Source organism: Puma concolor, chromosome B4, assembly GCF_028749965.1.
Source record: "Puma concolor isolate L17-30 chromosome B4, mPumCon1.1.hap2, whole genome shotgun sequence".
In the NCBI taxonomy this organism is placed as follows: domain Eukaryota; kingdom Metazoa; phylum Chordata; class Mammalia; order Carnivora; family Felidae; genus Puma; species Puma concolor.
Window position 1 is genome coordinate 3,221,167 of NC_141673.1, and position 15,850 is coordinate 3,237,016.

At 57.1% G+C, this 15,850-nt stretch overlaps 1 protein-coding gene and 1 long non-coding RNA gene across 7 annotated transcripts in view; one reads left to right on the forward strand and one right to left on the reverse strand.

Annotated features, from left to right (window-relative positions):
- TBC1D22A (TBC1 domain family member 22A) overlaps window positions 1-2,756 on the reverse strand; it is a 327,451-nt gene extending 324,695 nt beyond the window's left edge. For all 6 annotated transcript variants that reach the window (XM_086711972.1, XM_086711971.1, XM_086711970.1 and 3 more), the window contains exon 1: window positions 2,538-2,756. In XM_086711972.1, the coding sequence (XP_086568098.1) occupies window positions 2,538-2,599 (62 nt within the window). In that variant the 5' untranslated portion in view covers window positions 2,600-2,756. The remainder of the gene's footprint in view (window positions 1-2,537) is intronic.
- Window positions 2,757-5,370: 2,614 nt separating this feature from the next.
- On the forward strand, window positions 5,371-10,710 carry LOC147578823 (uncharacterized). Its single transcript, XR_015253214.1, has 3 exons — window positions 5,371-5,727; window positions 6,441-6,572; window positions 10,176-10,710. It is a non-coding gene; the product is annotated as an uncharacterized LOC147578823 (long non-coding RNA).
- The last annotated feature ends 5,140 nt before the right edge of the window (window positions 10,711-15,850 follow it).

Genomic DNA, 15,850 nt, shown 5'->3' on the forward strand with positions numbered 1-15,850 from the left:
TACGGGGGGGATACAAACAAGGGCCCTAACCCAAGCCTGCCCCCAGGGAGCGTCAGCTGGAGGACAGAGCACCGTTCTGTGACTCTACAACACTAAGGAGATGCAACACTGCGGGGCACCAGGAACTGCCTGGCAAACACTAACTGCTCCGTGGCCACCAGCCATTATTGTCACAAGGACGCTTGAGGAGGGGATCATGACTAAGGGGCATTAAGGGCTGTGCCGTATAAATGACCCCCTAACAGCCCTGTATTGGGTGGTGAGTCTGTTCTTCCTCCGTGGAGTTTCCCTGGGCTCATGTCCACACTCAAAGCGTCAGACAATCACGGGGACCACGGACAGGACGGGCAGAGCCACAGGACTCCGCCAGGAGCTCTGACAGCGCTGTGCCCGTGCAGGCAAAGCCCGAGTGTGTGCCAAGTGATGACCACGGGAAGGTGAGCCGCTGAGGGAAGAGGGCAAACCTGGGCGACGCCTGCTGCCGGCAACAGCAGCAGGGCCCTGGGAGGCACGGGGCGCGCAGCGGCTGGGCAGGCCTTGCCAGGGGCCCCAACCCCTCCTCGGTGCCCTGCCCTCCGCACTCACAGCCTCTGGCAGTTCTCCAAGACTCCACTCCAACCCAGAAACTCCAACAAGGGCGCCACTCTCCAAAATGCCTAAGACCCAGCACAGCACCAAAGCCCAAGGGCGACGAAAGCCTGTCTTCGGTGACACAGAATCCCACGAAGAAAGCCGAGGGGGGCATGTTAGCTGCCTGTGGCCGTCACACCACGACAGAAATCTATCCTGGCCGTCTGGGAGGCTTCAAGTCCAACATCAGGGGGTTGGCAGGGCCACACTCTGTCTAAAATCCTCACAGAAGGATCCTTCCTTGCCTCTTCCTGCTCCTACTGGTTGCCAGGAAGCCTTGGCATTCCCGGGCTCGTGAGCGCACGGCTCCCACGTCTGCCTTCCTCTTCCCTGTTGCCTTCCCTACGTCTTCCCCGTGCGTCCAAACTGCCCTCTTCCGTGAAAGAGACCAGTCGCTGGACGAGGGCTCCCTCTAATCCACTCTGACCCCATTTTAACTTGAGTCCCTCTGCAAAGATGCTACTTTCCCAACAAGGTCACGTTCCCGGGTTCCAGAGAGAGAGGAATCTGGGGGGAGGGGGACACTACTACAACCAATGCAAGAGCAAATGACCAAGAGATAGTCATCAATCCAAAGCGTATTCGCCGTTACGACGCCACACAGCAGCCCCACGTTCTTACAGCTCAGCTGGCCGTTAAGAGTTTGTTCAGACCAAAGCCTCAAGAAAGACCCAGAAGGGACACAGAAGTTCTCCTGCACGTGGCTCAGCTTCCCTGGACTCCACGTCCCAGAGCATCTGCCTCTGTCGCTACTGGGACCTCCTATTCTCTGCCATTGCAGAATTTTCACATCATCTCGGACCCTGACATGCTCCAAGCAAGCACAGCCCTGGGGAGGAAAGTAGGATCTCCGGCCGCCTCTGGTGATCGATCCCCTCCCAAGTCCCTGGGCCAGAGCAAACAGTAACTCACTTCTACCAACTCCCAAATAGCTCTAAAAATAAACGTTTCTGACTGAACACAATGAACTACAAAGCTTACGAACAACAGTGCCTATAATACAGCACTTGCAAATGAGCTGTGCTTATAAATGGCTCCACACGCAGTCACTTGAACGCCACACATTCCTCATTTTCAGCACGTCAGACCTTAGTTTCCAAATGGAATAAACCGTGCTCAGAAATCCTGAAATCTGTTTCGTCTATTTTCACCAGCGGCTGATTTTATCCCAAGCATTTTCCACCTCCCGTCTTCGCGTCCCCTAGGGGCCCCGGCCAGGGATCAGTGACACGCCAACCAGGACTTTGGAGCTGTACAGCTTCCAGGGTGCACCCAGGTCTTTGCAAGCACTTCAGTTGTTTGTTTCTGTTTTTGTTTTCATTTTTGTTTAAATTTGCTTCCCGCTGCTGACTCGAGAAAGGAGTTGGTTTTGAGGCCAGAAAGTGGGATACATGGAAATTCACAGGGAGTCCCAAATCCACTCGAGCAAATCCTTGCTCAAGGCAAAAGCAGTCGTCCGCAAGAGAGACGAGAAGGCCACGCAAGTGGGTCAAACCGCCACGCCCCCTCCAGAAACCGACGTCCCACAGAGCACAGCCTGGGGCCACCTTCCGGACTCCACCGAACTCTTCGAAGCACGACCCGAGCCGGTGCCTTTCGACTTGCCCAGGGAGCCCGGCAGTTTCGCAGAAGGGAGCCTGCCAGTCTCGGGACAAACTTGCCGGCGACTCCCCCTCCTCCTCCCTTCAAGCCTCGAAGCTGCTTCGCGCAGCCCCTCTGTCACCTCCCAGACCCTAAGCTCGGCCCCCCACCCCCAGTTCCCCAACGCCCCGCACTTCCCCCGCGGTCCTCCCACAGCCCAGGTCACCCCCGCCCCCAGACCCCGACTCCACCCGCAGCCCAGCCGGCCGACGCGCCCACCTGACCTCTGACCCCTGACCCCGACCCGGCCTCCCCGTCACACCCACCTGCCCGGGACTTTGGTGTTGCTGCGCTTCCAGAACTGCTTCCTGGCCCCGTCGCTGGCCATGGCCCCTCCTCATCCCTCGGACTCACGGCCCCGACACCCGGAATGCAGCCGGCTGACCCCGGCGACCCTTTCCTGTACCCCGGGGGAGCCCCTCAGCTGTCCCGGGACTCCGGAGTCCAGAGCCGAGAGGCTCTTCCGCCTCCCTCCGGAAGTTGTGCCTCCGCGCGTCCGGAAGTCCCGCCCCCTCCCCGGCGCGCGTGACGCACGGCGCGGCCGCTGACGGCATTAAAGGGCGACGCCGGGGAGGAAGCGAGGTGTCGGTGGCGGTGGCGGTGGCGGTGGCGGTGGCTTGTGGGCCTGCGTGTGCTGTCCCGGCGGCGGTCTGGCGCCCGCGCCCGCCTCCAGGCTCCGCTGCTGGACCAGACGGCAAGGGTGGCGCGCTGAGCCCGGCGCAGAAAGATACGCCCAGGGTTTCAGAGTCGGTACGAAGCAAAGAGGGAAAATAAAGTAATCTCAGGTTGATTCCATAGTGAAATAATATTTGGGATATATTGGATCCAGTAAAATATATTGCTGAAATTATTTTCTCGTTTTCTTTTACCTATTTTTTTGTTGTTGTTTTAACGTAGCCACCGGAAAGTGAAATTGCTTGTGCTGCTAGCACTACCTTCCCTTGGCCGTAGACCAAGGAGTCTGGCATTGCAGACTGGCACTGCGCCTGGGGAGCCCCTTAACACGCCTCCGCCAGTTCTCTTGTGAAACACAAATCTGATTATGCTCTCTGATTAAAGTTTGCCTCGCTTGTCGATAATCAACATTGCTTCTGCGCTTGCCAAGCGCAAGATGCTGCACAAGGTGCTCTGTGTGCGTGCTCTCAGCCATGCGCCAACCACCCCCGGGAAAGGCTGCCTCCTTCTGGAAGAGCAGAATGGTTCTCTCCCTCTCGCCACACTGAGGCTTAGACCTGTCTTGGCGACAGCCGGGCTGTTCGCAGCTGCTAGTACCCGGCCTGCAACATTTATCTGTCTCCACAGGTGGCTTGTGAGATCCTGCTGGGTGGGGCCTGTGTCTTCTGCCTCTAGAAATGTTTGTTGGGGGCGCCTGGGTGTCTCAGTTCTTTAAGCGTCCGGCTCTTGACTTCAGCTCAGGTCGTGATCTCATGGTTCATGAGTTCAAGCCCCACATGGGGCTCTGTGCTGACACCTCAGACAGAGCCTGGAGCCTGCTTCGGATCTGTGTCTCCCTCTATCTCTGCCCCTCCCCTGCTCACCCTCTGTTTCTCTCAATCAAAAATAAATAAGCGTTTAAAAATTTTTAATAAAAAAGAAATGTTTGTTGGGTGAATGACAACTGCGGGAACTCTCCAGGGATCCCCTTTAGTCTCCACAGAAACTCTCCAGGAATCTTCTCCCTGGGGCGATCTCAATGGATCTTTGGTGATCCCCTGATGATACAGCCTCAGTGGATTCTCAGGACCCCTGTGCTGCATAGCCTGATGAACCCTCCTGAGATCCTGTCCTTACACGACCTCGGAGAATCTCCAGAGATCTAATAAAGATTCAGTGGATCCTCAGGGGCTCCTTCCTGACACAGCCTCAGGCAGTCTCATGGGATTCTCTCCTGGTGGAGCTCAGGAAGGCCCCAGGGATTTCTCCCTGCTGTACAGCCCTGAGGCCTCAGAAATCCCCCTAGGAGACTGGCTCCTAACAGTATCAGGGGTCCCCTACAAACATCACTGGAGACCTTAGGGGTTTTCAGCGGCTTTTCCGGCTTGTTGCAAGAGTCTGCAAGGTGACAGGGCAAAGATGATGCAAGTAGAATTTACATAGGGAATATGGACAGTAGTTAGCAACTGGTTGGATGCATTTATGACCTCTTAGATCTGTTATCCCTGTAGCTTGAGGATGCTTTCCTGCCTCACATCTCTTAGGAGAAGGAGCCAGACCAATACCAAGGTTGATGAAGGCTTCAAGACCCACTGAGCAAAAGAGTTAGCAGTGCCACGACAGGAACAGGAGAGCAAGAGGTCAGCCTGTTTGCAGCCTAGGTTTATGACTGCTTGAGGATGAACTGGGTTGATGTCACAGAGGTAAGGCCTCAGCCTCAGCCAAGCAGTAGGTTAGAGGACAGATCAGTCTCCAGACAAGGGGATGGGAGGACCAGCCAGGGCAAAGTCACAAGAATAGGTCAGCATCATGAGCAACGAGACAAGCTCCAGAAATGGATTTTTGGGCCAGAGGGCATGTGAAAGGAGCGTCTGGTAGAAGGCCAGGTGTGTAAGCCAAAGTCTAGCCTATGGAGGGGGTAGGAATGGGGTCTCTGCAGGCATCAAAGAGGACAGATGCGTGAACACAGAATGAATGAGTGGAGCTTTTCGTACTCATTTGTGCAGCAAATAATTACTGAGCAGCGAACACGAGAAGCTTACTTTCACTAAGATTTAGGCTGAAAGAAATTAAAACCAAGGACGTGACATTTCACCCCGGACGGATGGGCAAAAACTTAAAACCTGTCGGTGCCCAAATTGGTGAGGACGTGGACTTGCGAGCAGTGCGGAATGAACTCTGATTCGCTGCTGGTGGGAGTGGAAATTGATTCACTAACTCTCGACGGCTATCCAGCAATTTCTAGCGGCTAAGGACGCATATACCCTACAACCCAGCAATTCCAATCTTGGTGTGCACCCCAGAGCAGCTCGCCTATGTGTGCAAAGACAGGAACGTTCATTGTAAGTGCTGGGGGGAGGGGGGAATCATAAAATAATCTATAGGGGAATTGATAAATGATACGTAGTTACCCAATAGGATGCTATATGGTAAGAAAATAACTATAAATACATCAACATAAACGAATTTCACAACATTGAGTGAAAAAACGTTGAACGTGAATGCATGTGGTATTTAACTCCATCTTTTTAAACTAAAAGAATGCTAAACACCAAATTCAGGAGAGTGGTTTCCTCTGGGTATTGGTGGGGACTTTAATCAGTAAGGCATTCAGGGGGCTTCAATGCTATTATCACGCTTTATTTCTTGTGGCGGATGGAGTGTATTCAGCTGTTATATTATTTATGACTCTCCGGATGTCGACGAAATGATTGACAACACGTGATGATTACGGAGCCTCCACTGCTGTGTCCGTGAGCAGACTCTTGGAAAAGCCTGCATTCGTGCAACAATGAATGAGCGGTGAGTGTTCACATGGAGGCCTGGCGGCGTCAGGACAATCGATCAGATCTGTGACTTCTGTTGAAGGTGAAGGGACAAAATGCAAGGAGTGGTTCCAGGTCGAGGGAGCGTCATTGATGCAGCAAGGACACAAGACAAGACCAGAGTGCTGGGTAACAGGCGAGGCTTCGGCGAGGCTCTAGGAGACACAGGTTGGGCTCCCTGAGAGACAGGCCCTTGCATGCAGGCTGCTGCTTGGGGAGGAGAGGCTGACTGGTGAGGGGCCACCTGGCCCTACAGGGACGTCCTGAACTGAGACCAGAGGGTGGAGCCTTTGCACCGTGCACAAGCCAGTCTGCACGGGGCTGCGTCCAGGGAAGGGGTGGCCCGCAGCTGAGGGCAGGTCCCCAGGAGGGACTTCTCTGAGCCATCGGCAGCCTATACTCCCAGCCACGGAGGGAATGAGAGCCCTCGTTCTGAGGGGCGAATCTGGGCAGCACGCCGTAATGCCGACCACGGTCCACCTTGGCGCCCCTCAGATCCACCAGCCGCAGGGGTCACCGTCGGAAGAGCGTCTCCAGGATTCTGGCTGCTCCCTTTTGTGGAAATTTACAAGAGGAAGGTTGATGCAATCTTGGGGCCACAGCAGCTGCTCACCCTGTCCCTCCACTTCCTGCCCCTCTGCCCTCAGCACTGTGGGTTCCCTCCACCGAGTAGCATCTCTCCTGTTCTAGATGAGCTACCTGGTGGACCGGCCCGGACTCTCATCCTAGAGGCTTTAGAACCTCGGTCAACGCACCCTTCTCAGGTCACGGCTGCTGTGCTTGTCCACACACCATCAAAACTGGGCAGAGAGGCAGGCTCAGGTAGGTGCCAGACGTGTTCTCCCCCCACCCCACCCCCGCCCCCGCCCCCGCCCCCGCCCCCGCCCCCGGGCAGCAGCATCCCTACCTCCTCCGGTGGCCGCGAGGAGACCCCCTCCTTGACCTGCTAGTCTTCTGGCACAAGGAGCCGTGACCCAGCATTGAATCAGACTCTTACCACATCCCTTTCTGGAAGCATTCGCCCTCTAGAAGAGGTCGGGATTGTGAGAACCCGACAAACTCCCCTGGAGACAGCATTGGTGGGCAGACCCACTCCTGCCTCCACCCCCTGCTTCCCGCACCCAAGTCTATACTTAGAGGAGACACATGTCAGACGCCCCCACTCACAGGCTATCAACTCTGAGCCGAAAGGCAGCTTCGTTGCTCCGCTGGGCCAGCAGCTTCTGGGCCGTGTGGTGTGTTAGGGGACCGGTGGGTCCCACGGCCACGGGCTCACCGCCCCCACCTCCTTCGCCGTAAGCGGGTCCCCAGCACCAGCACGAGGTTGCACAGAGCCTCCTGTCGACAGGTCAGACGCCACACAGAGAGGACATGTCCGTGAATGGCTGCCCCCTACTGCCTCCACTCACATCCCCCGTGACGACCCTACATGCAGGGGAGGCCAGGCAGTGTGGTCTGCCTGGGCGTCCGTTCCCACCTATCCGAAGCTCTGTTACCGAATGATGGTGGGATGGATATTGGAGGACAGTGGCAGCGACTCCCATCTTACAGAGCGTGCGATCAGCTCCCAGCACTGAAAGCGACAAGTAAAGGCGGGCGGTGTGGGGGGGTGTCAGCCTCCGCCCCCGCAGTGTGGACGTGTGGCATCCATTGCTGCTGGAGGGAGGCTTCGGGGCCGAGTCATGTCACTGCACACCCGTTTCACTGCTCAGGCTGTGCCCTCTGCCTCCTTTCTCTCTCACTCACCGGAGTGCCCCAAGGTCCAAGGCTTACCCTGGATGATGACTTCGACCAAAAGTAAAGGGACGCTGGCCTAGCAGTGCTTTGAACGTTGCTTCCTGCCCACAAAAAGGCCAGCGGGGAGAGGCTGTTGCAATGTTATAGCGGCTGAGCCACTCAGGGATGTAGGGGATGCTGGGGTGCACGTCCAGGACCCAGGTACCCCGTCCCCACTGCCATAGCGCTGGTGCTGCCCACGCCCAGCTGAGTGCTCCCTGGGGACCATCCGTCCTCTGTCCGAGGAAGCTGCCTCACCCCTAGGACATCCCACACGCGGTGACTGGCCGGTGTGAGGAGACAAAGACCTAGCCCTCTGTCCTCAGCTCAAGCCATCCCTGAAGGGCTGTCCCGGCTCCAGGATCTCCGGGCAGGATGGACCAGATGAGGCCACTGTGCCTGCATGTGGCTCAATTTCTGCTCATCCAGTCCTGCCCTGCGTCCCTCCCTCCCTCACCAATGTGGCTCCCAAGTACGTCGTCAGCATAGCACTGTCCGTACTAGTCAGGGTTTTCCAGGGAAACAGAACCAAGGCGGGGGTGGGGCGTAAATGGAAATCTATTATGACGGATTGGCTTGCACAACTGTGGAGGCCCAGAAGCACCACGACCCAGCGCCCGCAAGCTGGACGGCCAGGAGCCCCAGTGGTGTAATCCCAGTGCGCGGGCAGAGAAAGAGGACAGCAATCCCAGCCCAGGCGGTGAGGCAGAGAAAAGCCTAACTCCTCCTCCTCCCTCCTCCTTCTTGTGCTCTTTTCAGGCCATTGGGAGCTGCCTGAGGCCCACCCACGCTGGGAAGAGGGTCTGCTTTGCTGGGCCTGCCAATTCAAATTCAAATTTCATCTGGAAACACCATCACAGATATACCCAGAATGATACTCAATCTGGGCACCCCACGGCCAGTCAAACTGACACAAAAAATTACCCATCCCCCAGTAAGCCTCCTACAGGAGCAATTCCTCAAATCCGCCGTCTCAGATGAGACAAATGTCCCCAAACTCAGGCTTGCTGCCTCGTGGTCACAAGATGGTGTCACAACTCCACCTATCATGTGCTCCTGCCAGTATCCCAGCCAGAAAGGGAGGGAAGGAGGCCGAAGAAAAAAAATAAAAAGATAAAAGATCTCTCCAGAAGTCCTGTTTTCTCCAGGAAGGGCAGTCCCCCCAGCCGGCTTCCTTGTGAGCCAGAACTAAGTCAGCCCCAATCACTAGGGAGAGCGGGCTGCTGGCCGGACTCCTTGGAACTTCCCCTGTGCGGCCAGGGGAGGAGTCACTGCCCATCCGAGCTACGGGCCCCAGCCCATGACAATTTCCAGCTTCTGTTTGCAGAGAGGAGGGCGATTGGCTGGGGAAGTATCAGTCGGTGCTCCTCAAGGCGGGAGAGGTCAAGGGCATGGGGGGGTGGCGGGGGAGACGCCGGGGCAGGAGGGCCCTGAGCCTCACCTGGGACTCAGACAGCAGGGCCTCCAGGCCTGTCTCCTGCTCCCATCCCACCCCTCCCCGCCCACCCACACACCTCTGCACACCTCTGCAGCCCACGTCCTGAAGTCCTAACGTGGCAGTCTCCTGTCCCAAATGCTCCAGGGACCCCATCGCCCTCTGCGAAAGCCAAGCCACTTCTGCTGGCTGCAAAGTGTCTTGAGTCCCGCTGCCTTCTCCCCTGTCTCTCCAATCTCACTTTTTGTGCCCCAGCCACACCCCATAAAGGCAGAAAAGGCCCCCAGCTGCCTCTGTGTAGCAGAGACAGGAGACGAGCACACTGAGAACACTAGCAGTGCCCACACACAGCACTGTGGGTCAGCCCTTCTGTCCCCCGGTCCTTACCACCCTCCCCCTGCAGCCCCCTCCCCCTGCAAGCCCCCCCCGCCCCGGTCCTCCTCTCCCCTGCACTTCACCTTCGCAGATGGCCGGCCAGCGCGCAGTGCCCACCCCCACAGGGAGCCCGCTGAGTCTGTCTGAGTGACCACCACACGTCTGGTGGATGTGACGCTCTCTCTGCTGGGGTCGGATGTGGCCTCCTGTGGCCAAATGACCTCAGACTGAGTTACACACTGAACACTAACACCTCCCGCCTTGCAGAAAAGGAAACAGAGCCCAGTACAAAATGACCCACAGCAATACCTGTCCCCTAAAATCTTGGTAAAGTTCAGTCACTCTGTCTCTGGTCAAGTCCAAGGGCTGGGATCCAAAGCCCAAAATCTTACCAGCGGGTAGAATTTAAACCAGAAATTTTGGTCTCCTAGCAATAGGGTGTGGTATTCAGCCTAGCCGCCCCACCCACCCACCGTCTGATGGTCTCCGCTACGAGGGCACGGGACCGATAGCCTCAGTGCTGAAGTGTCGGGTGTATGCACCTTGCTGTGCACTGCGCCCCAGCTGCACCCCATAAAAAGAGGGCATGCCCTCTGGGTCAGAGTCACGCTTCTGGGGAGGTGCTGGGGATAGGCCCGGGGCCGGGCTGGGTGTCCTCCTGGCCCCCGCCCCAGGACTTCCCTGCTAACTCAGCAGCCTGCCTTCTCAGCTGGCATTAGCTTGGCTTGGAGTGAAGGCTTGGTGTTCTGGACCTCTGGCCATCTTGGAGGGGCAGAAAGGATCCCTCCCAGCCAGCTTGTATTTTCTGGCTTCTCTGCCTTCACCTGGGCCTGTTTCAGGCTTACGATGTCTCGATGTGTCTCTCGGGAGCTTACCAGATGGGCCTCGGCCCCTCCACCGTGTGAGGGCTCCAGCTGACTCTCCTGGTGCTGCAGTCTCCAGGGACATAGCCCGTGCGCCTGAGTAAGCAGGGGACAGTTCGGCTTGTACCGGTCTCCTAGGGCTGCCGGAGCAAATGACCACCAGCTAAGCGACTGAAAACAACACAAGCTATTCCCTCACAGTGCTGGAGCTCAGAAGACCAAATGCAGGTTCACCAAAGGGCTAGAGTCAAGGTGTGGGCAGGGAGGCATTCCTTCCAGAGGCTCCGGGGAAGAGCCTGCTTCCTTGCCTTTCCAGCTTCCGGCAGCTGCCCACTGTGGGTGGCTGGTGGCCCCTGCCTCCATCTGGAAAGCTCCAGCCTCTCTCTTCTCACTTCAATTCCTCCCAGACCCTGCTCTCGAGGACCTGCTCAGATCACCCAGCGCCATCACCCCATCTCAGGGCCTTTAACTTAATCACACCTGCAAGCTCCCTTTTGCCATATGCAGTAACGATCACAGGTTCGGGGAGGGGGAGGATGCAGAGAGCTCTGGGGGCCATGACTTGGCACCGTGATATTTCATGACATCTAGCAAAAGTTCCCACTTTACCCCCATGAAAGAGAGGGGTCCTCCTTCCTGCCCCCCCCTCCCTCAATTTGGCCATTTCTAGAGTTTAGGGTCTACCCCTAGCAACACCCCACTTCCTAGGGCTGAATCCCGCATGAGTTAGGATGCTGGCAGGTGCAGGAAAGAGGAAAGAAAATCTGGCTCGGGTGGGTTTACACTGAAAAGGGAAGTCCTTGGTCTGTGCAGAGGAACAAGCCCAGAGGTGAATGGAAGTTTGGAGAAGGACTGAACAGCCAGACCATGAGCCCTGGAGGTCACAGGATGCCTCTGTAGGCCCACTTGGACGATGTGCCTACCCCTGAGCCAATCACTGTGGCCGGGGAACACCACCATTGGCATGGTCTACCCCAAAGGGGCGATGGGAGTCTGTCCTTCCAAATGTTCTGACTGCTTCCCAACAAGGGAGGGGTGGCGCGGATGTCGGGGAGGAACCCCAAAGTCTACTGTGCCACCCAAGCGAGGACCCACGTTGACAGACTGATTTGATCACCTAAAGATGTTGACTTATTTGTCAACGTTTTTCAATTGGACAAAATGTATGTACCATGCTTGACACAGTGTTAATACATGGACATCTTATAAATACGCAAGTAAAAGACCCCAACAGTGATGAGGGAACTTGGGCCAAGCTGAGGGCAAAATACAGGCTAACAGAACCCCCCCCGTCCCCCCTCCCCCCCCCCCCCCCCCCGCTCAGGTGGCATCTGTGTGATATTCCTCGGACACTCCTGGCCGCCCAACAGCCAAGGACAGGGGTTAAGTGCTTGCCACGGAGATGTGGGAAGCTAAGGCAAACGAGACATTAAAATTGTCTTACTGCCTGCAGCCCACTGACAAGTCCTTGAAACTGGCAGAGTGCCCTCCCTCTAGGAGCTCAGCTGCCCCAATGACGACACTTGGCTGGGGGCGAAAGGGAATCTTGGCTTATCATTATCCCAACCTCGAGGACCCTGTAAGTCTACTTTAACAAATAAAAATTCCTTTGGAGGGGCGCATGGGTGGCTCAGTCGGTGAAGCATCCGACTGAGGCTCAGGTCGTGATCTCACTGTTCCTGGGTTCGAGCCCCGCGTCGGGCTCTGTGCTGACAGCTCGGAGCCTGGAGCCTGCTTCGGATTCTGTGTCTCCCTCTCTCTCTGCCCCTCCCCCGTGCACACTCTGCCTCTCTCTGTCTCTCAAAAATGAATATAGACATTTAAAACAAATTCCTTTGGAAACTTCCTTTATCTCAGCTCCCCCAAGGTATATGCTGGCATTCATACTCTAAGCCTATGGCCCCCTGATTACATCTGAAGGGTCTCATGACCGAGGTTCTACTCGACGGTAATAAGTGGTGTTTCCTGAGCAACAGCCAGCCCCTCAAGGTCCTGGAAACCTTGCTTCCAAAATTCCTTACAGACCTACCCTATCCCTGCCCCCCTCCCAACCTGAGGATATACAATCAGTTACCCATCACGACCCCAGTGCAGCTCTTTCTGCCCACAGGTCCTGTCCCTGTGCTTTAATAAAATCGCCTTTTGGGGCGCCTGGGTGGTGCAGTCGGTTAAGCGTCCGACTTCAGCCAGGTCACGATCTCGCGGTCCGGGAGTTCGAGCCCCGCGTCGGGCTCTGGGCTGATGGCTCGGAGCCTGGAGCCTGTTTCCGATTCTGTGTCTCCCTCTCTCTCTGCCCCTCCCCCGTTCATGCTCTGTCTCTCTCTGTCCCAAAAATAAATAAACGTTGAAAAAAAAAATTAAAAAAAAAAAAATCGCCTTTTTGCACCAAAGATATCTTGAAGAATTCTTTCTTGGCCGCCGGCTCCAGACCCCCCCCATCACCCCAAAACTTCATCCATAGGAAACAGTCCAGTTTTTTTTTTTAATAAAGACACTTTTTTACGTTTTAATTAACTGCCACCTGTTTTCCGCTAAACCGCAAAATGCCTCCTGCCCACTCTTGTGGGCCTGCTCCACTCAGCAGCAAACGGGAACGGTCACGTGTCACACCTACAGTTGCTGCACATCTGTCCCAAAAGGTGCGGTCTGGCACGCCGTTCCCCCAACACTGTGCCTCGATCGTCCCAGCTGCTCCCAACACGCTCGCTGGACTGAATTTAAGGTTTCAAAGTTTTCTTTTTTTTTTATTTATTTTTTTTTTAATTTTTTTTTTCAACGTTTATTTATTTTTTTGGGGACAGAGAGAGACAGAGCATGAATGGGGGAGGGGCAGAGAGAGAGGGAGACACAGAATCGGAAGCAGGCCCCAGGCTCCGAGCCATCGGCCCAGAGCCTGACGCGGGGCTCGAACTCACGGACCGCGAGATCGTGACCTGGCTGAAGTCGGACGCTTAACCGACTGCGCCACCCAGGCGCCCCAAGGTTTCAAAGTTTTCAATGCAGAGAGTACCATTTGCAAAGGCTGCCGTCCTGCCCCATCGTCTAATAAACGTTTCCTCTTGGTTCTAGGCTTGGGATGAGAACATTACATTCCAGAAACTTCGATGGGAGCAGGTGCACAGGGAGGAAGAGCGATCCAAGGGGCAGGGACTGTGCCCACCAGAGAGCACAGAGATGCACCAACACAGACGTGAAACACACTCCTGTCATGCTCGGTGCTCCGCGGGGCTCCTGAACAGTTATCTGTTCTTGATGGGCCAGGTGCTCAGTGAACTGAACAAAAATTAATCCGCCCAGCTCTGAGACAAGGGGCAGGGGGCGCCGTGGGGTCTGCACCCGCCACCCCTTGCCATCCTCCTACTTCCGGGATGGCCTGCAGATGTGGCTGGTTCTTCCAAAGGAGGAGAGTGGCTGCTCAACCAGATCCCCTGGGACATGGCGGGGGGACGAGGGTGAGCCCTTCTAGGGAAGTTAGGCTCCCTGGTATATCATATCTGAAGGCAGCACCTGCCCCAGGGGCCGAGCCCAGGACAGAGCTGCTGTGAAGGGACCCCGTGGCACCGTCCAAGGGACTTCTGCCGTGCCTCAGCCCCTCCATCGCTGAGTGTCCCCGGCATGGAGCAGGCAGAGCAGAGGCGAGACCTCAGGGGACAGCCTTGAGCAGCAACCGGGAGGACCTCAGTGCAGGAACTCCCCTGTCCCCCTCCTACAGCACACTCAGTGCCTCCGGGCTGCCTCCGACTTCCCACACCCCGCCCCCTTCACCCCTTCAGCCCAGGTGTCCCATGTCTCCTGGCTCCCAGCCCACCTGGACCTTCACGACTGGGAACCTCCCGGACACTAGGGAGCAAGGAGCCTCTGCAAGGCGGCGAACCCCTTCGCTGAACCATTTACCAGCCATCTCTAGATGGCGCAGAGTGGAGGAAAGACTTGGGCCACCCTCCAGCCAGGAATGAGCAGAGGCCAGAATTGAGGAACGTGTAAGGCTCGCTTGGAGAGGTGCCTGGTCAAGAGGAACACATCCGCATTTGAAATGAGATGCCTGGACAGAGTCCCAGGAGTCCTGTGGGAGCCAGGCCCAGGGACACCTGAGCCCAAACCCTCAGCCCGCTCTGTGCCCCTGGCACAGGGACAGCCAGGGAGCCCAAGACGGGGGGCCACCACCCCCCAGCCTTAAACGTCAAGCAGTGTGCAGAGGGTTCTGATGGACAGGGGCAGAAGCCCAGGCCAGCCAAGCAGGCACAGGGCAGGGTCTCTGGTGGTCCACAATGCACCCTCCCACCCAACGGGCTGGTAACACCCCCGGGGCCCCGATGCCCCCGAGACGCCTCCTCTGCAGCCCTTTAGAGCAGGCTGCGTCTGTGACCAGTCCCCATCCCTCTGGCTACGGGGTCCCTGGTGGGCGAGAACCTCCCACTCCACCTGACCTGGCCGTCTCTGGGCCAACTGGTCAGTGGCAATAGGCCGGGCATTCAGGACGTGCTTATCAAGTGAACCGGGTAGAAGTGACCAGAAGAAAATGGAGATGCCAAGAACTAGGCCCACCCTGTCCCGGCCCCACAGGCCTGAAACTCTTCCCCCTTTCCTGGACCTCTACCCCAGCTCCATGGTCCAGGGGCAATGGCTGTGGGGCCGGGAGAGCTCCTCCTCCCCAGCGGCACCACGTGGTTTATAGATTTTGGTGACCAGTCTAAGAGAAGCGTCTCCGCTCAGGAAGGCCTGAGGCCCAAACATGTTATTCCTGGTTCAGGATTTACCTTGGTAGGATACAGAGGGAAGGGAGGTGGAGAAAGTGGCCGGAGCCTCACCTCACCCATCTGTAAAATGGGGCCATAATCCCATCCTGCATGCCTCACCAGCTTCTTGTAAAGATCGAGGGAGAAAGGAAGAGCTAGACAGAAGAGGTGGGGAGGCGGGGAGAGAGGGCAAGAAGAAGGAAGGAGGGAGACTGAAGGGCACCTTCTGTCCTTTCAAGCCTCGGAGAAGCTGCTGGTGCATGGCTGGTGCCTGGTGGAGGGCCGCCCTCATAAGCTCTCAGCCCAGGGTTCGGTTCTGGGAGCTGTCAGAATGGGGCTGTGGCCCCGCGTCACGGGGAGGGGCTCTTGGGCTTTCTGGCTCCCGGCTGAGCACATGCCTTCCCCTCCCTGCCCTGCTTGTTTCCTGCTTCCCTGGGTCATCCTGTCAACCACCGACCCCAGAGGCTCCTCCTGGGCTGCCCGCCTCAGCCACACCTGGAGTCTGACAGTCCTGCCTGAGGCACAGCAGAGGCTGCAGGGAGCTGAGAGTCAGGCTTGAGTCATCACATCCACAGGTGGCCCAGGGGGAGGGACAAGGGGTCCGGGGGTGTCAGGGACTGAAGGGTTCAGGGAAATTGGAAGGAGGGCCTGGACAGTGTCTGAGCTACCCAGGACGGCCGTGCCGGGCTCCCGGCCCTGCCCCCTCCTGCAGCCCCAGCACCATGCCGGCTGCCCCAGCCCACAGCCTGCGAGGCTCGTCTCCCCTCCTTTCCTGAGCATCCCCCTTGAGTCACGGGCCTGGCATCACTCACTGAAACCTGGCAGCGACTCCAGGTGCAGCCAGAGAGCTGGCTGGGGTCAGGCGGCCCCCACTCCCTGCGACACGGGCACAGCCAGACTCTCTCTGGCCCTCAC